Source organism: Cheilinus undulatus, linkage group 4 (assembly GCF_018320785.1).
Source record: "Cheilinus undulatus linkage group 4, ASM1832078v1, whole genome shotgun sequence".
Classification (NCBI taxonomy): domain Eukaryota; kingdom Metazoa; phylum Chordata; class Actinopteri; order Labriformes; family Labridae; genus Cheilinus; species Cheilinus undulatus.
The window spans coordinates 9,756,796-9,781,275 of NC_054868.1; the positions used below are offsets into that span (position 1 = coordinate 9,756,796).

The 24,480-nt window shown below is 40.8% G+C and overlaps 1 protein-coding gene across 10 annotated transcripts in view; it reads right to left on the minus strand.

Annotated features, from left to right (window-relative positions):
* The window catches only part of rims1b (regulating synaptic membrane exocytosis 1b), a 136,097-nt gene that overhangs the window by 82,994 nt on the left and 28,623 nt on the right, over window positions 1–24,480 (minus strand). For 6 of the 10 annotated variants that reach the window (XM_041784910.1, XM_041784908.1, XM_041784909.1 and 3 more), the window contains exons 2-4: window positions 11,755–11,968; window positions 6,123–6,134; window positions 5,697–5,717 (exon numbers count right to left, since the gene is read on the minus strand). In XM_041784910.1, the coding sequence (XP_041640844.1) occupies window positions 5,697–5,717; window positions 6,123–6,134; window positions 11,755–11,968 (247 nt within the window). The remainder of the gene's footprint in view (window positions 1–5,696; window positions 5,718–6,122; window positions 6,135–11,754; window positions 11,969–24,480) is intronic. The other 4 variants (XM_041784905.1, XM_041784911.1, XM_041784906.1 and 1 more) reach the window with 1 other exon arrangement.

A 24,480-nucleotide genomic window follows, 5' to 3' on the forward strand; every position in this document is an offset into this window, starting at 1 on the left:
AAAGAAGTGCTAAGAGAACACAAGAGAAAATAGAAAGGTGAGATATAGAAGGAGGATGGGGAGAGCAGTGATTGGTCAGTCATATGTAAGAGGAGACATCATTTCTAACTCTAAGGCTACATTCACACTGCAGTTAAAAGTGACCTGAATCTGATTTTTTTTTGCTCACATGTGACTTGTATCTGATTTTTTCTGACAGTGTGAACAGCGCAGGTCACATTGAATCCGAACATTTTGATTCAATTTCAGGCCACTATCATATGTGGTTCTAAATCAGATACATATCTGATATTTTGGAAGTTGACTACAGTGTGAACAGGCAAACAAAAAAATTAAATCTGAGAAGAGATCAGAATTGAGCATTAAGGCCTGCAGTGTGAACGTAGCTTATTGTAACTCTCTGACTTGTAGCAATGGCTGCCGCCAGCGTTGCGATTGGCTCAGATGTAGCTACTGTGTAGTGTGCCCCCCCGATGACTTCAGCCCTGTAGAAGAAGAGAAGTTTATTGAAGTCTCCTCAGATTCAAAGATATTACAAAAGTTCAAGTCCAAGACATTACCAGCATTTTGGATTGGAGTGGAAAAGGATTAGTAGTTTGTCACACTTTTCCCTTTGCATCATCATACCTGTGTGAGGATTTTGCAAAAGGCTGCTGCATCTACAATACAAAATCAAATCATAGCTGGACATTGAAAATTAACTGACAGTGCCAGTCTCACAGCTGCACCCAAGAGATCTGTAGCATCAAATAAGGCCACAATTGTCAATGAAATTATTGCAGGACTGGGTGTATAAATCTGAACCCTTAGAGCTCACAGCTATTTCTTTCATCATCATGTCACATTTGGACTTTTTGTCTTAATAAGCTTTTAAAACATCAACGCTGTGGTGCACAGTCAACCTCCATACACCCTTTTTCAGGACAACTTGGGCATTAAGAATATATCTACTACAGTAATGTCACTTGATCTTCAAAAAAAAGTTATAGGACTCTAAAGACAAAAGAAAAAACAAACCGGAATTTGAAACTCATAGTTTCTTACTGATAACTCACAGTAAACAATAGTGACTAAGCCTTTCTTTGCACAGACTTGTTCGTCCATCTCTTGGGGACAAAACAGTGAAAAAAATAAACATTCTGTGAGAAACGGTTTTCAAAATATCTACATGTATTCAAAGAAAAAGTCCATGCGCTTTTTTGCAGTTAGATTCATTTGTGCCACTCCTCAAAGCAGTAGCAGTGGTCGACTATAACTCCCACAATGCATTGCATGTCAACAAACATGGTGCTGCCCACTGAAGTAAGTCAAAGTAGGCTACATGATCAAAAATGGATTAAAAATGGATTAAAAGATGCTTATTACCAGATGTAACGCTGTGGATTTAATCTCAAAAGACCCACAAAATTCACCAAAGTTCTGGCTCGCTACAACGGCGTCCTTTAAAGCTACAGAGACATCGATGGTAGCAAACCAATGGCAAAATGGTAAGCTTTAAGAGGAAAAAAAAGAGTAAATTTCTATGACTTATAGTTCAAAAGTTATTAACGTTTTTATAAACTGTGTCACGTATTGTTGTATATTACAAGGCTGTCCTCTGAGACTCCGGAAAGTCAGCCAAGTTCCGGGCTCACTAGAGAATGTCCTGTAAGAGCTATGAATGCATGGAAGATATGTTTAGAAAGGCACAATGGAGAGCTTTCATGGGAAAAACAAGTTAGTGCCTATGACTTACAGTTCAAAAGTTACCAAGTGTTTTATAAAGGGATGTCCCTGTGGCATGGATCCATGCTGCATGAGCTCTAAGGGTTAAAGATGTTTATTTAGTTTTTATTTTACAGGAATTGTTCACCTTCAGAGGGTCAGATTTTTAAAACTCAAAATGTTTAGCTTTTATCTTGTGGTAAATTCTAAAAAAATAAAACGATAAATTGTTTGCAGAAAAACTGTGAATGACGGTGTGTTTGTCAAACATTTACATGCTTTTACATGTGGATACATAGGGTGAAGGGTAGGGGGGACTGAAAATATTTACATCTGCCAAAGGGGGGCCTGATAGAAAAAGTTTGGGAACAACTGGTGTAGTGGAAATTTCATCAAGAAGAGCAAAGAACCACACTGAAAGCTTTTTGCGGCAGAAAAGATGATTTCTCGCTTCTCCTAACAGGATGATGCCGGCTTTGCAGAGTGGTGCAGTTTGCATCAGTTTCTCTTTCGCATATCCTCTGGATAAGATACTATCCCATTCTCTCATTTGCACAAGGTTAGCATGTGCAAAAGCATAACCTTTTGTGAATCTGGGCCTGGGCCTGAATCCGGGTCGCTTAAAAGAACGTTATATTATGTCAGGTGAAATAATATTTTCTGACTGCCAGCTGTGGTCCTTATGGTGTGTTCAAATGTAAACACTGTGCTCAGAGGTTTTAAGCTTTTCATTTGATTGCAGCTCACAATGCTATAGACAAACACTGTTAATAAATGGGCCGAAGCTTTAATTAAAACAACAAGAACATCTCTCTAACTTTGGCCAACAAACAATCTCAACAAAGCAAGAACAAAAAGTCTTGACCATGCCAAAAACAGATGTGAGCAGTTGTTCACAAATTCTATCAGCAGATACTGCTTAGTCTTAACATTTCCCTTTTCCTTGCTTTCTCTCCAGAATCCTCTTTCTGACTCAGCGATGGTTATTATAGCTTTGATGGAGCTCATCAATAACAACACTTTGGTGACATTTTGCAGTGACCAAGCATTGAGGGGACGTGGTAAGTGGACAAAGTGGAACATATACCTGGGCCCCTCCCGTCTCCCCATGGCAGGCTGGTCTGGCCTCAAACAGACAGGCAGGGAAAGCATGCACAGGCATGAGTGTGCATCCAGATAAACTACTGGTAGGGTAGTGCACTTTATTGTATGCATGCCAGAAAAATTCCAATCAGCCACCCCCATTAAGAATTTTAACCATTATTCTAGTCCCCTTTCAGCACAGCCATGCCTACAGCCAAAGGAAGAGGGTCAGGACGGGTCAGAGGGGTCAAACTAGGGCTGTACGAGACTCAGAATTTTGTCAGTTGAAACAGATTGGCTGTTAAAACAATTAAGCTTGGACTTTTTAGTCTTACTTTCTTTTACTTAAACCTTATTTTTACCAGTTCTAAGGACTAGGTTTGTTTTAGAGATCTGTGAATGATCCATCCGCTGGTAAAAGTCTTGTTAGCAGTGAACACTGAGGGTATCTAACCCTTAAAGCAAATTAAGCATGTAAACAAAAAAGCAACTTAGCAGTGCCTCATTTTCCTCTGTATGCACCAAGAAAAGCTTTAAAGAGACTGGGATTTTAAATATGCCACTGCTTCATTTTGTCTCTGAATCTGCTTTTTGTTGGCAAACAATACCTAACAGTGGAAACGGCATACTGTACATTAAGAAAAATTGTTCCGTTAATCAGAACAGATGTCCAAATGCAATGACATCAAGCGCAAATGGAAGAAACGCGCTGAAAACTGAGCAAACTCCTAAACTCAAAACCATGAACAATACAGAGTCAAAAGCATGCAAACTCAACAGCATCTGCCTAAGAGAAGTGCTGTAAAATCTGAAAGTCCTCCAGGTCTTTCTGAGATCATTAATTGATGAAGTAGTGTGAGCAGAGTTAGGGTTTGCCACTATTTATCTGCACAGTTTACCAACGTACACACAAAGCTGCAGCCATGAGCCTAACCAACAATTTCCACATGCAGCGTCTGTGCCGCGATCCGCCAGCGAATTGTACTGCGGAGTAAATTACTCCCTCTCTAGTCAATCATAGCAGTTCCTCTGCCAACACTCTAGTCGGGCACCGGCACGTACCTAAAGTGCTCTTCGCTGTGCTTTGTTGGAGATGGGCTGGTCTATTTACAGCACTGGCCGCTGTCAGGCAGCGTCAATTCCAGTTAACAGAAAGCTCCAAACAGAAGGTCAAAAGCATAGTGTATCCAGTACTTTCAAAATACAACCAAATGCACATACTTCTGATCGTAAACCATCTCTATATCAACATTACGTCTCATCCTGCAGTGAGAGCAAAGGGTCGCCAAGAGGTCAGTGGGTCACAGAGCTACAATGGCACCATTGAAGAGGAAACCTTAATTTTAAGGAAATTTAGCCAAAGAATTTGACATAAAACCACACATCCTTTAAGCAAACACTAACCTTTTAACTTCCTAATTTACATATTCACCATGGCAGAAGCAATAATATCATGGACTCATGCCACAATGGATGATAACCCCGAAAAGATCAAATAATCCGCTGTTAACATAATATTCCTGATCTCACAGTTCTCTTGTGATGGCTGCCATCTGATCAGGGTAGCTGCGCAGTGGCAGCGCAGCGCTCTTGACACGCCTCTAGTGGGTGAGATCGCTCGCCTTCAGTCACAGCAAAGCTGTAGCGCTGCGGAGCATGGCGCAACCGTTGTATGTGGAAATTGCGGGTAACTTCAGCTGCAGGAAGATCCATTGGGCAGAGGACAGCACCGAAATATCCTCAGTGGTAAGTTTTCTGCCTCTTCCTCTGCTCCAAATAAAGCACAGTGGTTGGATTTTATAGTTTGAGGTGAGCAATGGCTGCAGTTGAGTTCAGCTTGTGAGACTTTAGTTTGATCTATTATGCTGAGTTTTAATAGTATATCTAGCATTAACTGACTGCTGGTTTGCTATTTGTCAGAATTCTGAGATTAAAGTCAGAATTCTGACTTTAATCTCAGAACTCTGACTTTTTTCTCAGAATTCTGACTTTAATCTCAGAATTCTGACTTTAATCTCACAATTGAAAAAAAAAAAAAAAAGTCTCAAATTAATTTTTTTTCAGTGGCCCTATTACTCTTCCGTACTATTTTGGTTAGTTTTAGTCTAGTTTTTGTCATGGAAAAAAGGCTGTCGAACATTTTTAGTCATAGTTTTAGTCGACAAAATTGAGACTGCTTTGAGGTAATATTTAGCCTGGTTTTGAGTTTGTTGAGTGCTGAAACAGGGTTTGTGTGTTTGATTGCTTTCATATAATTTCTGAAAAGGAAAGAGACGTGAAGAGAGATAACATTTACACTGTGTTAAACAGGAGCAAATCAATGTGCTTGTAAATTTGAGGTGTTGTCCTTCTCTCTTGGCTTCCTCAAAAATGTCCCAACACCACGCTATTGGTTCTACAGGCGCCGCCCTGGAACTAGCTTGGTGGAATAGAGGTGATCAAACCCATCAGCCTGTTGATGTTTAGATCCCTTTTTCATGAGCTAGGTTAAAACATAGGACTATTAAACTTTAGTGGCACTAGAGTGTGCATGCTAGTCATTTTTATCCTGCTGCTGTTTCTTAAATCCTCATGTTAAAAAAGTGCACTGATTCAACTGACAAAATCTATCTGGGCTCTCCAGGTCTTAGATTGAAATGGTTGCCTTTTTGGGGGCAGCCCTGAGTCAAACGCCCTGCTGACAGCCCTAAGAATGGCTCATGCTTGCTCTGCCCGTAGTTTCAGTTTTTCAAGGGTCTGTATTCATTCTCAGAATTAGAGAATCACACATCCACAATGATCGGTGAGGTAAAAACTGAGAGTGGGTCTGAATTCCTGTTCTGATGCTGTGAATGAACACAGACCCAAGTATGAAGGGGAGACATTAGTGGTGACCCATGCAGTAAAATCCATCAGCCAGCAGGCCTTACCCTGTCCTTCACTATGACACACTTTGCAAAAGGAGGAGACAGACATGGACACAGAGTTAGTTTGGGTTACACTGGAGAAAAAATCCTCTGACGACACATGAGTTCAGCGTGGATCTGTCTCAAACAGTACAGTAGAAATCAAAGCGAGCAAAACATTTGAGCTGCAAGGGACTCCCTTGGTTCACTGTAATCTGTGAGTGGATTTGTACACACACACTGGCTCCCCTCAGATCTGCAGCTGTTGGTTTTTCCTTTCAGCTGGGATTTTATAAAAGAAACTAAACATAGAAATACTTTTTTATCATCTCTCCAGGGTAGAAAACCACAGAAGATCAGAACACATCAAGGGTTTTTTGGTCATTTTTTACCTTTGTTGGCACAAACATCACAATCACAGCACAGAGAGAACACAAAAAAGATGCTAACCACTTTGTCCTCCTTTGTGGCATGCAGTCCAGGTAGCAGGTAGAAAGAGTGAAGGTGGAAGTGATGCAAGAGAGGAAAAGAGAGGAAGAAATGGAGGAATAAAAAAAGATGCAGAAAGGTGTGATTAGTGAAGCGGGAGATTAGGACAGATTGTGGGAAAAGAGGAGAAAAAAACAAAGGAGAAAAGTGGGGAAAAGAGGACGTGGTGCAAACATTTGTTAATCACATTCTGCAGAATTGACACACATACTTCATATTTAGTGACAGAGAGTGTGAGGCGGCCACAGTATGTGAATGTATGTGACGTATTCGGCTACAGCGACATGCATGACCCAGCCTAGCATGACCTTGTTGTGACGCATGACCTGTGACATCATCAAGATGCGTCACAGCTGCTCAGCACAGAGAGAAAACTGGGACAAAAGCAACATGAGAAACATTTCTCAATGACGCAGATATCTTTGAGGGATAGTCCGGGGTTTTGAAGTGGGGTTATATGTGGTCCTTTACAATGAAAAGAATACTGGCCTCAGCTACTTTCAAAGGAACGTATAATGAAAAAACACGTTTTTTACACATACACTATAGTGCCAAAAGTATTCACTCACCCATCCAACTAATTGAAATCAGGTGTTCCAATCACTTCCATGTCCACAGGTGTATAAAATCAAGCACCTAGGCATGCAGACTGTTTCTACAAACATTTGTGAAAGAATGGGTCGCTCTCAGGAGCTCAGTGAATTCCAGCATGGTACTGTGATAGGATGCCACCTGTGCAACAAGTCCAGTCATGAAATTTCCTCTCTCATAAATATTCCACAGTCAACTGTCAGTGGTACTATAACAAAGTGGAAGCAATTGGGAATGACAGCAACTCAGCCACCAAGTGGTAGGCCACGTAAAATGACGGAGCAGGGTCAGCGGATGCTGAGGCGCATAGTGCGCAGAGGTCGCCAACTTTCTGCAGGGTCAATCACTACAGACCTCCAAACTTCATGTGGCCTTCAGATTAGCTCAAGAACAGTGCGTAGAGAGCTTCATGGAATGGGTTTCCATGGCCGAGCAGCTGCATACAAACTTAAGTTTGAGTTATGCGAGTCAAGGCAGGTGAGCCAATACTTTTGGCAATATAGTGTATATTTGGGGTTCCAGAGTATCTACTGACCCACGTAAAGTGAAACAAGCCAATTTTAGTCCTTATTTGTCTGTAAATAAAAAATCTGGTAGTCTATTAAGAATCTTAACATAATACCCTTCACTTGGTATCCCCACCCACAGCCATGAAAGCACACAGCTGTAGTAGTGTTGGCACCTGACCACACCTCGAAATGGTTCTCCCTTAAAGATTACTCAGGGTGGATTCTCTGCTGCCATTGTTGTTGATGAACCTGGTGTAATAAGTCCTGTGACAGGACATTGATGAGTGCGGCACTCGAAATATTAGATATTTTCAGCTGAGAGCACAGAAAGAGCAGCAACAAATTAAAACTGAGGCCAAGATTTTTGTTCCTGGGGCGCTGATGGCTGAAAACACTCAACTCTACTGATTTTATATTGAAAATGAGCACTGCAAGAGCAAAAACTGTCTGTGTTCATACTAAGTTTAACTATTTAAAGGGGACATATCATGCAAAAATCACTTTTTCAGGCTTTTCTAACAAACAGATGTGCCCCTTGGCCTGTCTACAATTCCCTCAAGTACCAGAAAATCCATTCACTCCCCCACTCCCTTTTACCACCTTTCAAAAAATGTGTGCTAAAACAAGTCGGTCTCAGATTTTCCCCTCATGACATCATGCTGGGAGTTTGCACCGCCCCCAGGTACAGTTGGCCCTCCCCGCTTGGAAGAAAGTTCCTCCCTCTCATCTGCCAACTGAGAGGAGGATCAGGAGGGCTACATCCATTAAGCTGAATCCATTTCCTGAGAGGGGCGGAGTTAGGGGCAGAGTCAGACAGCTAATTTACATTTAGATGTGCAAGGTTTTAGACATGCAAAAATCCAATACTAGAGTGTTTTTTTCAGCTACAAACTTCCCAGGCATGTTTTGGGGAACACTGAGACCAATATAAACTTGTCTTAAAAGGGTAAAATCTGTCCCCTTTTACTTCAGGTAGATGGTGTTAAGTATCACCATGTAAGATTAATTCTGACAAAAGCATGCTGTTGAATGTTATGTTCATTAATATGACTGACTTTGTGTTGGCTATTAATGCTATTTACATCATCTTTATTACTCTTTCTTTCCATCCTGCCTGCTGTGAACATTGCATTCATGTCTTCACCAACAGGGATACTATCTTTATCTCCTACACTGACAGGCCGCTGAGCTCTACGTACGTGTGATGCCAGTGTGAGTTCAGGTCCAGCTGGTCAGGGCGGATACAGAACAGATTGGGGACCAGCAGGCTGAGGGTGGAGGGCCCATAGTCAGGTAAGAAACCCAGGAGGAGGTGCTCTCTGTGGGTTGGAGGAAAGCCCAGAGAGTGCTCGAATGGAAGAGGGCAGTGTCTTAAAATAGAGCAAACATGTTGGGCTATGGATGGATGCCTCATTGAGACAAAGCTGGACTAAATTAATGCTCATGAAATAATTATGGTGTTTTCGACAGCCTGTAATGAGAAGTAGCCCTCCTTCTCCTAGAAGGTGCTCATTCTGGGAGCAGAACTAACAAAATAAACATCCATAATTAATTTAACATCAGATCAACTTGGGATTTTCATACGACTATGTTCATTGATTTATTCAAATCATTTTCTATTTACTTTAAAGATTTAAAGGGCGACTCTTGAAACAGAATTTGTCGCCATATATTTGTCGAGTTTTACAGTTATGTTTATCTCTGTGCAGAGTCAACAACATTTCCTAGATATGAATAGACGTGGGCTTGGTTTATCAGATTGTCTTTGAAACTTTGCACCAAATTTCTCTGTCAAATACCCTCTGCCTCTACCTTACCGCTACCAGTCATGTGTTTACTGCATCTCCCATCTCCATTGTGTATGTTTTTGGGGATGTGCACTACAGGCATGTCAAACAGATGCAGGGGACATGTGAGAGCAACAATATGTGCATGATTAGAGGGCAAAACGGTTAACTGCGGATCCCTTTGTTGTCAACCCAGTTGGTTAAAAGAATTCTTGTGATTTTTTATCAGTTCAGCCCCACAGTCCTGGTCTAAACTCTGTCATAACACTGTAACGCAGTCATCCATCGCTAGTAGCCACTGTAGATTTTCTTAATGACAACTGCCTTGTTGCCACAAAGCTCTTTAATCTGATATCAACAACAGCTAACTGCTAAGCAATGATAGCATCCAGGAACAGCATGGTTTAATTTGATCTATTTTCATCTAGAAAATGGGCATAAAGTTGTCCAGAGGTTGTGTGGGGTTATGCTCACACATAACCGAAGCATTTAGAGACAATTTTCAGTGTATGAATGTGGACGTTGACCTCCTAAGAGGGGCAATAGCCTGTTGAGCTAGCACTGCTAACATTAGCCACATTCTACAAATCAACTTCACTTCATGGCAGCGTGAAGCTGGTTTACACTAGTCGGCCTAATGCAATTATAGTTTGAGTTTGAACAGACGGGAGATTATAGCACTAACATCACTAGTTAACAGAAAATACATTTCTGACAGGTACGAATGGGCGGTAATAGGATAATACCATATCTATATTTTAAAAAAAGCCACTGTATTGCTTTAATTACCATCTTGAAGACAGAGCGGTTTAATATTGCATGTTTAGAATAAATACCTGAGGATTATGTTCCATATCCACCAGCAGCACCACTGTCTGTCTGTGAAGATCCTTTAAATGTGATAAATAAAACCCTGCTTATGTTGTTGGTCCAATTTGGCAAATGACAAAGTGTACACTCACCGGCCACTTTATTAGGTACACCTTGCTAGTACCAGGTTGGACCCTCTTTTGCCTTAAGAACTGCCTTAATTCTTCATAGCATAGTTTTAACAAGGTATTGGAAATAGATTTGCTGCTCATTTTCCTCAGAGATTTTGGTCCATATTGACATGATAACAGGTGCTACAAGTTTGTCGGCTGCACATCCTTAGTGCAAATGTCCCGTTCCACCACATCCCAAAGGTGCTCTGTTGGATTGAGGTCTGGTGACTGCAGAGGCCACTGGAGTACAGTGAACTCATCGTCATGTTCAAGAATCCAGTTTGAGATGATTTGAGCTTTGTGACATGATACATTATCCTGCTGGAAGCAGCCATCAGAGGATGGGTACACTGTGGTCACAAAGGGATGAACATGGGATTCCTTTTTCATGTTTCTGGTGAATTATTTTTGATGTTCTGCACCATAAGTGTAGTTGTCTACTGAGTTGGTCACTTCCTGACTGTGGTAGTAGGTGATCTCCCATGAAGAATATAATGTAGACTTTGAACTCAGGGCATATTCTAGCTCTGTGTCTGTTTCATTGCTCTATGGTTGCTGTAAGGCACCTCTCATTACCATTATTGTTTTATGTGAGATGGCAATCCATATTTATTATAAATGTGCATCACTTTGCACTGTGTAAATAACAGAAGTTAAAATACCTCAGATTTACACCCAATGTGTCACACTGTGAAAGTAAAAATCTATTACTATGAAAGAGTTAAATTTTAGCAATTTCCCAAGTGTTTATTTGACTCAAAACCCAGGGGAATTATGTAAACTCAGGAAAAGTGTTGAATTTAACACCATGGGGGTTAACAAACTTTGTTATGATATTGTTAATATTTTACATTTTCAGAATAGTTAGCTAAAACTTTTTTAGTGTTGAAATCTTAACACTTTATCAGTGGTTCTCATATAATTCTGGAGGAGTGTTAATTTGAACTCTCAGGGTGTTAAAGTTACAGTTTCAAATTTACAGTGTACAAGCACTATAAAGCAGCACTATTGGCAAAACTGACTTGTCTCTTTTCATAATCATCTGATTTAATCATCAATTTCAGTCAAACATTTTCACCATGACTCTTTAAAATCAGTGCAGCCCTTGAACTTTTAGTTGCACAAACACAACCAGAATCAACCTCTAGCTTCTGCCTGGCAAAGTGTTAAGATATTATTCTAAACACCTCAAATTCTGCATTCTGCTGCTCCTCTAGAGGACATTTCAGTTGTCTGACTGAGCTTCATATACCAGCACGACCTTTACTCAGCTAAGCGAATCTATTGTTGGGGTTATTTTAGAAACTCTAGGTTTGTCAACCTCTTTGTAGTCTGTGTTCATGCATTTTGCTTAAGAAGGTCAGCTTTGTCGCTGTTGACATGCTAGCTTGTGATGGCTGCAGTGCATTCACAGGAGACATGGGACAACACAGATGCTGCTACTGGAGAGTTTTTACATCCAGGTGAGCTACGGCGCTTCAGTTTATAACCATTTAATGACAGAACAGCCTGAGACTTAACATGAACCACACAGAGCCTGTGACTGACGCCAAGCCATTCTTCCAATACACTTTAGAGTCACCAAAGTGTAACCAGGAAGCATCAAAGCAGACGAAACAAACACAGAAGCAGAAGAACCCCATTAACTTCAGCCTGCAGCGGAAATGAGATGAGCGTGAGAGGAAGAAAGAAAAGGTGGGAGGTCAAAGGTCAGGCTTCTCACATTGTTGGATCGCAGAGAGACCCGCCCTCCACAGCGAGCGCAGAATTTGGTCTGGCAGTAGGAGCAGAGGTGGCCGCAGCCGTCTGCAAACTTGGTCTTGCGGCAGATACCGCAGGTGGGTGCGTCGTCCTTCAGCTGGGTCTGCTGACGCCGCGTCTCGGCCCCGATGCGCCGCACCTCCTGTTTGTAGCTCTCAAACTGCTGGTGCAGTGTTCTGAAAAGAAAGGAGAGAAAAGTTTGAATTCTAAGACCTTTTGTACTTGACAAACTTTTCACTTCAGTGCTTTATAAACATCTTCTCCATATAAATATCCTTTGAATGCAAAAACAAGACAGGCCATGGGCGAGTTTCTCAATTGCTGAATAATTTTTTAAATAAATAAATGTTAGAGAAACAAAATTGGTGTTATTCATGCGCATGTTTGAGAACAACCTTTCAGTTCCAGCAAAATAACTGGCAATTACAGCCTTACTTTGAAAGGTGCCTTTCAGGGAGGAAAAAAAATCATCCACGCAATTAAATCTAACTTCAGCTCAGTTTTGCTCTCTGCAGCTCACAGCCGGTCCCCTTCCTCCTCCATCTTCCCAGGATGCCGGCAATGGAAATAACCCGAGTGTGAATTGCAAATCAGACCATGTGAAAACACCCACAATGTTGTCTCAACAGAAGTGTCAAAGGAATACTGCATTAGCATAGCATGGCTCTCGTATAGGGGACCCAGACCGGCACTTTAATTACTTCGCTGAGTGAGACAGATAATAGAGAGGAAGGAGATGGCTTCATTCACAGCTTTGCAGCCAATTTAACTTTTCATGGAAAGAGACAAACTGTAGTTAAGTTTTCTGGCAGCACGCTGACTTCACAGTTGTGGCTGCAAGTTTTTAGAAAAATGGACTGAGACAATGCAGAGCTCTGGGTGTTCACATATTCTTCAAATTTGCAGAGAAAATGAAGGTAAATGAATACCCAAGAAGATATGAATAATATAAATCAAACTGAAAGGCAAGACAGTGATGCTAAACCCAATCACCTGGGTGTGTTAAAAGCAGACATGTCCTCCTGCCTGTACAGATCAGCTGAAGAGGTAACAGATAGAAAACATATCCTCTGATCTGGCAGCAGCTTTTGGTTGCAGAGGAAATCAAACAGATGACAGTCCTCCACCATGACCCATCCAAAGTCCACGAATGATTCTTTACAGTCTTTAGAGAAAAAAAGTTGGGAGGAAAAAATCTCTTGTAAAGTTTTGCTAAAAAACAAGCTGTCCAAACAAAAAAGTTACATAATTCCCACAAAATGTACAGATGCAATGAAATCTCTCATAAGTTGCCAAACAGAAAAACTTTCCAGGAAATGAGCTGACAGAAGACAGGTGTACATCCTCCTCACTGCTGCCTCTCTTCCTCTCTCTGTGTTTTTCTGGTTAATGTCGGAGCAGAGACAGCAGACTGTCAGCGCTCTGAGCTCACACAGGGAGGTGACTCTGATAGAGAAACGTCTGTCCAATCAGCTGGCTGACACAGGTAGTGGTTGGAAAGACGGGCACAGATTTAATGACGGTGAATGTCAAAATGAAATAGAAAAATGAGTCAACATGAGAAAAAGTTTTCCCAGAAATAAACATTGATGTAGAGGCAGTAAAATGAATTATCTGTGCAAATATGTTCTTTTATTAATATGTTTATTATTTTCTAAACTATGGCTAAAATGGGGCTTTTTCTAGCCAAACAAACTCTGCTTTTTTGCTGCAAGGAAGAAACTTTTTCAAATAATGTTTTTGTCAGTAATCAATGTGATAAATTAGCTGTCTAAATGGTTAAAGTCAGTTCCTTCCATAATAGGCGAAAGAATTACAAGTCAGTTTAACTAATTCTTAATATATATTGTATCATTTTAGGCCCATTTTAGCAGCTGCCCACCACTAGTTGCCTCAGTAGCTTTACTTAAAGGTCACATATTTCACCCCTTTAAGGTAAGTTTATATTGGTCTCAGGGGTCCCCAAAACATCCCTGTGAAGTTTGTTGCTGAATAAACACTCTAGTATAGGATTTTTGCATGTCTAAACCCCCTCTGTTTGAGCCCACGCTGATTTGTCTGACTCCGTCCCTGACTCCGCCCCTCTCAGGAAATGGATGTGGCTTGATGGTTGTGGCTCTCCTGGTCCTAGGATCAGGAGAAGAAGGCAGAACTTTCTTCCAAGTGGGGAGGGCCAACCAAACATGGGGGCGGAGCTAACTCCCCACATGACATCATGAGGGGAAAATCTGAGAACAGCTTGTTTCAGCACACATTTTCTGAAAGCTGGGGGGGGGGGGGGGGGGGGGGTTGTTTTTTTTTTTTGGAAAAAAACGAAAAGTGTAATTTGCATAAAATTTAACCTTTAAAAGCTGCAGTCTTTTTAATAACTACAGTGTGACAATGTTCACCGTGGTCAGTCCAAATCCTCAACTGATGAAATGTATTTACATAAATGTTTGGAGCCGTAACAAGACGTAAATAAAGACACAACACAAAGCTGGGCTGTTACAGCTGACACCACAGTTAGTGATGAATATAACCTAAATGGAAAATAAAGACCTGAAATTTCAGCAGATCAGCAATATGGTGAAATACTATCTAAGGTGACAAGACATTTAATGATATCTGTTATAGCTGGAGTCCCAGGATGTCAAATTATTACGGCGTTTTTTTTTTAGAGAGGAAGATCAAAGAAATCAAGCTCATCAGCTTTTATCACATATTAAATAAAGTTGCCTTTTAAAATTACCATGATTTCTATTTGGTTAAATACTGAAGTTTACTGTTATCTGATGCTTTAACAGTTTATACGACATAATATGAAAGATGAGAGTTGTACTGTGTGAATTTGTCACATTAAAAAAAAGAGAATGAGGATTTAACTGGTGTTAAAATTGAACTAGAAAGACAGCCAAGATGAGTATGTTGGTCTGGTTTTGAAATACACCCCAAAATTTTACAAACTGATCTAACAACTACAGATCGATCTTTAAACAGATAAGCTAAAGAAAGAAGCAGAAAATGAATAACTAAAATACGTGGAAACAACTGATGTAAAGCTTCGTATAAACAAAACCCAAAACCTTTGGAAGTTTACTCAGTTTCACATTGATGACTGCAGAATCGGGCTGATGTGAGCCTTCATGCTCTGCTTTGTGTACTGAAATCAGATCCATTATAAATGTCAGGAAACTCAGTTTATAACTGCATGTAATTACCCACAGTTCACCTTGTCTTTAGAAAATGGTATGGCTCTCTGTCTAGTCTAAATATTCCCAATTTAAGCGATATTAGTCTGTTTTTCTCCTGTTCTCATCCCCAACAAAGAGGGTTGAATGCTAGGGTTGCTAGCACTGCTAATGTTAGCACCAACTGCTGCTGTCTTAAATAAAAACACTGTGATTTTGACTTTTTTCTTGACTTCGGAGTAGTTGTCAAAATAAAATCAGAACTTGTGTTTAATTGATGTGAAGTTATTCGTTTTGGAGTATCACTGTTCTTTTATTTTATCATAGTGCCAAGGTGCCAGGGAGTGATGTAGTGGGTATACACAGCCTGGCTTATAGACTGCTCTTGCATATTTAGTTCACCTAAAAATAGACTTTTCTATGTCCACATTACAGCAAACATCTCCTGCTTGATTTCAGGTACATAAGATCTTTATGAAAATATCATTAGGCGAGGAAGCTGACAGAAAGTGGCGCCATCAGCTCTCTTTATGTCACAAGTTATCTCAGCGAGCCACAAAGTATGACCCGCCTTTCTCTTTCCCCAATAAACTTTCCCTAATATTCCTACCCAGCTAAACAACCAAGGCAATATTAAGTACTAGCCAGTTAGAGGAGGAGTAAAGTGGGTTATACTTACAACAGTGACTTTTTAAAAGCAGCAAGCTGCTGAATGATGTGCATTGGAGGTGAGAAGAGGGCATACTCTATATAGCTACTAGGAATGGGTGGTATAAAAGTAATACTGTGTGTCTGATTCTGGTGGATGCAGCACTGTCTGTGTGTGAAGATGCTCCAGATAATGATGTCAGGTTAATTTGCCTAACAACAAACTATAATGAAAAGGCTCATATACACTCACTGCCACAACATGGTACAGCCTACAGCACCATGCTCTGGTCTTCTCTTCCTGTGAACCTACAGGAAGTACACCGGTACAATAAATGGATGAGAAAAATGAATTAATAAAAAAAGTAAAATGTCTGTATTTGACACAAACATCAGCTAAACTGCTCCATAAGTATCTGAAATGGAAAAAACAACACTACACCCCCACGGCAGTGACATCACAAACATGACCTCTGACCGTGAGGAGCCATCCATCCTGCCAAAGTGAGTCCAGGGGCAGAGCCAAGCCCAGGCACCATGGGAACAGCTGTCAGAAGCAGAGGGTGCACAGCCGGTTGTCATGGTTACGTGGTGGCGTCAAGCACTGGGTGTCAGCGATGTCTGTGCACCAGCTGTTCCTGTTCTTAGAGCTGCCGTTTCATCAGTCTCCTCCACCGATTTCACACATTTAAGCCGACGTGCACCGTTAAAGCTGCAGCAGGAGATTTTTTTAAATCTGGAAAATATTCAGTGATCTGACTACAGACACACGAAGAATCTCATCACCTACAACTGAACATATCATCAGTTTTACCATCCACATTTGACACAAAATGTCAATCATTCAAATGAAATCATTCTGTAAAATGTTTTATAATGATACATGGATGTATGTTTTTTTTAATCTCTGAAAGTGTCACCTCCTCCAAAAAAAACTACAGCACAAACATCTTTGTTGTTCCTGTATTTCTATCTTTTTCTTAAAAGCTCGATCTATTGATCGTAAGAGAGCAGCTCTATGGAGGACAAAAGCTGCCAACACTGAGGTTAGATAATCCTTTATTGATTCATTCTTTGATTAACTGAGGGAGAAGGTACTCGCTAAATTAGAAAAGAATTAGAGAAAAACATATTCAAATATATGGATTTTCCATCAAAGGCTCCAAAAACTGAATTAAAAATGTTGTTTTTAATTATTTGATGGAATGTGACACAAATTAAAACTTCAATTTTACATAGCTTCCTTTATTATCATAATTTTTCTACATATATTAAAGGTCACATATTTGACACTCTTAAGACAAGTTTATATTGGTCTCAGAGGTCCCTGAAACATGTCTGTGAAGTTTGTTGCTGAAAAAATGCTCCAGTATTTGATTTTTGCATGTCTAAAAAGCCCTCTGTTTCAGCTCAGAACGAGCTCTTTCTGTGTCTGTGGCTTTAAATGTTACTGAGCAGTCTGACTCCGCCCCTCTCAGGAAATGGATGTGGCTTTCCTGATCCTCCTGATCAGGAGAGGAGGGCAAACTTTCTTTCAAGCGGGGAGGACCAACCGAACCTGGGGGCGGAGCTAACTCCCCTCATGACATCATGAGCAGAAAATCTGAGAACGGTGTATTTTTCTTATTCTTGGGGGCATTGTCGACTGGCCAGGGGCACATATTTTTGTTAGAAAAGCATGAAAAGTGTATTTTGAGTAATATGTGGCCTTTAAATGAATAAAACTTAAATATTTTTTTTCTCTGAACACATTGATTGGCTGGTAGTCAGACAGTGCTGTGAGCAGGACATAAGGTGAGACTATAGAGTGAAAACAAAACCAGAGGGGAAGACACACCTTGCAGTGGAGCCATAGCAGCACACCTTTGAATTAATTGATTATTGCCAGTTATCAGTAAATAAAACGCTGATATCGATAATCTACTTAAGGCCAAATATATATCAATAATCAGCCAGAGTGAAATCCATGTACCCCTACAAAGTATTCACCTACAGTGTTGATTAAATATGTGCAATCTGTCAATCACAAAGATACCAGTGAATATTTTAACTTAACAATCTAATAAGTGAGAGAAAGAGACTGATTCATGCACTGTGAGTCAGCACACAGCCCCATATGGAGCATCACTTCTACCATACTGCATCTTATTAACACTTCCTTTATGTAAATCTAAAATTCTCTGAGGTGTGACCCCCATAGACAAGATAGCAATCACAGGTGTCCTGTCAGGTAAGAACATGCTCCATGTGATCTCTGACTGCAGGCCTGAGCCCCTCCTGCCTCCTCACAGTCTGCCACTATGGCTGATCACAGGGGGATCACACTCTTTCTTCAGTTTATTTACATTTACACTAACACTCTTATGACTTTATGAAAACTATTTTTACTTTTCATTTTTTTCACTAAACCTTCACTAGTCCTGTATGAATCATTAGTGTATAGACAACAAGGCCTTAGGGTAGAAACTACAGTATAACATTCCCAAAAAACATATATTAGACACTCCCTACCTTAAAATATGGTGTAGAAGTGGCACTTTTAACACTTGCACATCTTTAAAGTTGGATATTGATGAGACAAATATGTCAGCGTTATATGATGAGACAAGCACTGTCATTACCATGAGTTAAGCCATGACCATCACCCACTGTACACAGTATGAGTGAAAATGCACCATTCATTATGTATTCCCAGTGGCCACTTCACTGTGCAAAGCATGCTGGGATTAAGTAGTAAAAAAACCTTGTGGATCGCTGATAACAACTACTGTACTGGTAGTTTACAAGTGCAAACTCCACAACAGTAGCAGCTGGTCAACAGGGGGCGCTAGGGCGCCAACCCCCCCCATCACTCTCTCGACATAAAGAGGACAGATCTTAATTTAACTGAAAACATTTTTTAAACATTTGCTTTGAATATCAATAAATGTATATAAATATAGATAAACGATATCATGCACTGTTTAAATATGATTTATTAAGAGATTAAAATGTGTAATGTGCAATAAATCCGTAGATCACAAATGTTCTATGTGTTTGCTTTTACTTCCTGTTCACTCATTTCCTCCCTGGGGTGCTTGGTTCGAGCGCCCATCATCTTCCATAGACCGCCATGTCCATTCACTCCTCTTCAGTACAAAAGATAGGAGCTCTGTTGGCGCTACACTTGGGCGCCCCGAAGGAGTTACCACGAACCACTCGCCAGACACCAACAGGTGGCAGCAGAGAAATACACTCTGTTATTTGAGATACACAGAGTAAGTCATGCACTGTAGCGGTAAGTCCCTGTGAGAGTTGTTATCTCAAGATAATGAAAAAAAATAAGTCGAGATCACCAGAGACAGACAGAAATTATTTATTATGACAGGTAAACTGAGTAAATTATGTGAATATAAGAGCCTTTAAGGCTTCCATACATCTCATATACCAGTGCGGCTTTTAGTCTGGATTTTATGTTCATAATCCCTGAGCTGCATCTTTGCTATTAAAAACATTTATAATGGATAATGGAGACATTTGGCCTTTTTGGAGGCAGCTCTACTAACCTTGCAAAGCAGATGGATTCAACCGGTTCTATGTTTCTCACTGGTGAATCCATCTTGCAAAGCTCCCATCTAAACGGTTTGGGCCCAGTTAGAAAGTGAAAGAACCAATCAGCGACGAGGGGCAGTATTTTTCGGCGCGGCAGAGTCATGACGTAAGCAAGCAGCAACAAGAGGCTGGTGGAAATTATGGCGGAAGAGATTAGCATGGATGCTGCCATTGCCGAGGCCAGATTTATCAGAACTTGACGACATATCTTTGTTAAAAGAAGAACAAAGAACAGCATTGAGTTGTTTTCTTTTCAAAACGACAAAAGTCGTGTACTGACATGTCTACAGTCACCGTGGTTCACAGTTGCAGTTCTCTATGGAGTTTACTGCTCAGTAGCAGCGCACCTCGGTAGCAGCTACGTCACGTGTTTTGTTGCTCTGATTGGCCTGTAAAGATGTGACAGACAGAACGTTCATTGTTTTTTCAAAGCCTCTGCCTTCTCCCAAACACCGTCTATGGAAGGGTTTCCAGATGGATGTGTGAAACAAATCCATCTGACGTGTCAGGCTACAGCTCTACACTATCAACCTCAAACACATGCTAGCTTAGCACACATATCGGAGCCTAGCTTAAATACACAAAACTTTAATCAAATGTAGCTAAAACCATTTTATTTGTTGTATATAGAGCTATGGAGACAATAAATATAGAAAAACTTGTAATCAACCTAAAGGTTTTGACTTTAGAAGTTAGCCACTGACACTAGTACCAATCCTAACTGGTGACCAGGTGTTAAACTGAAAATTCTTAGTGCTCTCTGCTCGTGACTGACCAAAGCCTGATTCGTACAGAACAGAGGGGAGTAAGATGGGGGATAATTCCATGTCCCCCTGTCTTATTCCATGCAATTAAGGCTCAAGTTACTTGTTGAAGCTAGTCATGTGTCTCTTTTAAGTTTAGTGTTAGCATGTTTCTGTGGCAGACTGTTACCGGCGGGGTCTAAGTGGTGTGAACCGGCTGAACAGTGGCTCATCTGTAGGTCAAAGCAATATGAGCCAGCAGGGACAGACAGATGTGCCAGCTGTGAGATGTTTTGGTCTTGTCAAAACATGAGTTAGCATGTGCATGCATGCAACAAACCCATATCTAGACAAACATAAACAATGACGCAGACAGAAATCCACACATATGGGTTTGCCTTTGCCTTGAGGCCTCACTTTTTCAGCTCAGCTCATCCAAGGACTCCCTCTCTCTCTCTCTCTCTGTTTCCTTTTTATCTCTCTCCCTCTTGTGTCTCCACTCTTCCCCAGTTGTTGGTGTAGAGTTGTTAATTAGCACTGCTATGAATATATTGCCAAAGGATGGGGGGGGGGGGGGCTGTGTGTTAAGTTGTGTGTGGGTGTGTGTTCAGTACTATTTCTGTCCCATCAGCTGATTCCCAGTAATGCATTGCATGGGTTTTTTCACTGTTTGAGTCCAAAAAGTTGGAAAAGAAGTAGTGTGTTTGGCATTGATAGAGCAGAGGTAGCTGTGATGAACTGAACAAATATCTATCTTAGTTAACACACAAATAAGCCAATATCTCCTCTTGAAACTTTGGGTTTTGTTTTCTGAAATAAAAGCCCATGGTGAATTTTTTGGGTAAAAACTCTGGCACAATTTACAGGCAGTTGCATGTTCCTCTTTTACATTTTAATTTAAGTGTGATGATTAATCATGACTTTAGACAGCAAAAATCTATGTACACTATATGGACAGAAGTATTTGGATGCCTGCCCATTACACCAACAGAGACTGTGATGACATAATATTCAAACACATGTACCTTCATATAAAGCCCTCCATTTCCATTGCAGCTATAACAGGAGATTCCTTCACACAAGAGTTCTGAACTTTCACTGGCATTAATGTTAGCTCAAAAACTGTGCAGCAAGAGCTTCATGAATGGAGTTCCATGGCTGAGCAGCTGAATGCAAGCCTCACATCACCAAGTCCAATGCCAAGCATTGGATGGAGTGGTGTAAAGCACACAAACACTGGACTGTGGAGCAGTGGAAACATGTTCTGTGGAGTGAAGAATCACACTTCTCTGTTTGGCAGTCAGATGGGTAAGACTAGGTTTGGCAAATGCCGGGAGAACATTACCTGCCTGACTGCAATCTTTTTAAGGTTTGGTCTTTGTCCCTTATCTCGAGTGCTTCAGCATACCAGGATGTTTTGGACAATGCTATGCTTCCAACTCTGTGGCAACAGTTTGGGGAAGGCCCTTTTTTTACTCCAACATGGCTGTGCCCCAGTGCACAAAGCAAGGACTATAAAGACATGGATTGATGAGGTAGGTGTGGAAGAACTTGACCGGATCATGCACAGAGATTGCGAGCCAGGCTTTCTCGTCCAACAATCCATCAGTGCCTGACTTCATAAATGCTTTTGGAAAGCCTTCCAAGAAGAGTGGAAGCTGTTATAGCTGTTAAAGGAGGAGGGGGGAATGAGGCCATATAAAGTACTAGTATATGTTTTTGAACTTCACAACAGTCCCCACTGGTGTCATGGTCAGACAGCAAAGTACTTTGTCCATAGTGTATCATGTGTTTATTTAAATTTTAGAATATGGCCTAATTTCACCCTTAGCTTTCAACGTTCAGTTGTATTTTTTGCCTGAGAAATATAAAAGTGACTAAACAATAACTATTTGGCCATTTAACGCAGTCTTTCCCACACATGGACAATACTTACAGTAGATGGGCCACCCAGGTATATTTGCAGACACCCCAAGTTTGTTTGCTGACCATTTTTCTTCTGTTTTAAAATTTTGTGTATAACTACCATCCATGGACTAGACTGAGGCGTCCACTAGTATGTCCCATGGAACTGCAACATTTAAAAGATGACTGTTGCAATATGACTGTTGCAATATGACTGTTGCAATATGCTATCTCATCAACGATAATCCTTCACACATGCAGCACACCTAGTGATTACAGAATATCAAGAAAAGCATGTCAGTGCTATTTGAGTGTCTTAACACAAAGTACTGCTGATGAATACTGTCAAATAGCAGCCACACAAAAAATATACAGAGGCAATCCTACAACCCAAGAAAAGTATTATTTTGTGGGAAACACTGAAGATGACAGAGTTGGTTTAGGATATGCACACCAAGGCTAGTTAGCTTAGCATGCTGACCTCTGCTGCCCGAGCAGCACAGCAAATGAAACACATTTCATCCTTTGCTCACTCTTTTGCCTTTCTTTGAGATTTTGAAATACCCTCCAAATTATTGCGAGTATTGCCTTAAATGTAGCCTCACTCACAATGTTTTGACATGTGAAGAAAGAGGAAAAAACCTCAGCCTGACAGATCCATGGTGCCTCAGGGTTTCTGAGGTATTATTGTACAATAACGGCTTTGAATTTGTTACAGTTATAGTTGAGACAACACAAAGTGGCCTCTTTTTGAGGTCTGAAGTTTTAATAAAGAGGCAGGCTAAAATAAAAGCCCCTGCACTCCATGACAGCACACACTGTGGGTGTTGAAAGGAAAATGTGTCTGGTTCTGATGGAGCTAGAGACTGGGACTGGCATGTTGAAGCATGCTGTGAAAAGAAGAGAGGAGGAGGTGGAGAAATCAGAGGGAGCAAATGAAAGGGAGCTGAGACAGACAGGGAGCAGACCTCAGTGGGGTAAAAAGGAAACCGGAGGACAGGAAGAACAGGTAAGGAGTGGCTCTGAAGTTTTTCCATCTATGAAAGAGATGGACAGACAAACTGCTGTCTGCAGGGAGGAGGAGTGGTGGTGGTAGGAGAACAAGTGAAAAGGCAAAGAATGAACAAAGAGAGCCAAGACGGAAATAAGCGTGGGCCAGAGACCAGCAGAGGAGAAAAGCCAACGCATCCGGAGCCACTCTATAAATACCACTGGAGAAGAGGAGCGGATGATGGAAAGAGGATGAAGACAGAATGATGGAAAGAGGAAGAGAAGGTAAAAAAGAAGAAGAACATCAGTAATACGCTTATAAAAAAAGAGAACATTAGTCATTTATTGGGAATGAGGATTGAAGTGTAAAAATCCTGGCAAACCTTCAACACCCCACTGGAGTGGGAAGTGAGAAAAGAAGAAAGGGAAGGGAAAAAGAAGAGCAACAGATGGGCGCTTCAGCCAAATGCAAATATCTTCTCTGTTTTCTTATTTGCCTGCCATGATGATATCCTTGATGACTTTTACACATTTGGCTCCTTTCAAAGTCTAAAGGCTATAAAATGGTACTAACGTCATAGCGCTTGCAGAAATAAAGCCCCCAGATGGCCGGTGTGTATCTATCAATGGGGCTGCAGTTTCTCAAACAATCTGGTCAATCCTTACTGGCTTGATGGGGTCTGATACCCTGCTGTCATTCTTTCCAGGATCCAGCAGTACAGCCACATGTCCACCCACTGCTCCAGTCAAATACCAGCTCGATTCGATGTAGAAAAGTGTAGTTTAAAATTGGGACTTCTATGTCTACGAGTTACCACCAGAACTTTTTTTATGCCAATCCTCCATCAATCTTTTAAAAGACATGCAACATGCTGTAAAAATGCGTAGTTCTAAATTTTATGTTGATACCGGTGTTTGCTCCTCTGTTTACATGTTGCTTATTTTGTTGTTTTGTTTTAACTTCTACTGTTAATGCTGCTAAATGTTTCACACTGGAGTCCTGGAAAAAATCCCCTTAAGGACAATAAAGATGGTATCAATAAAGATTGTATCCTGATGTAATGTAATATTAAATCAGGTCATAACTTAGTGCAAAGTTATGACCTCCCAGGGGTGTGCGACATAATGACAGGGGGGCACGGCAAGACTAAGCAACAACACCTCAAAATCAGCAATGCACACGAGAGAACACTCTTCCCTTGCAACATCTTATCTGTGTGAGATAGGTTTTTACTGCTGTTGCCTCAACCAAGACAAAGAGAAAATCAAAGTAGTAAAACAAAATTTAACTGAGATTCAAGAAGATCTGTACCACCAAATAAGCCCATGATAGGCAGAGGAATTATGTAGGATTGGGAGTATAAATCTTAAAGATGTTGTATGTCTTTGGAGAGTCAGAACTTTAACTGAGATTCAGGGGAGATTGTTGTTATTGCTACAAAGGAAGTAAATTCTGGAAAAAAGGTATTTGTTAGCAAATATTATGACTGATGGACATATGTTTACATGTTTATAAATGTTGATATGTACGGTGAGGGCTAGGAAGGGCCAGAAAATATTTTCATCTGCCAAAGTGGGCCCGACAGAAAAGGTTTGAGAACCACTGCTATCCAATATATCTTATGTTGTATCGCATCTTGT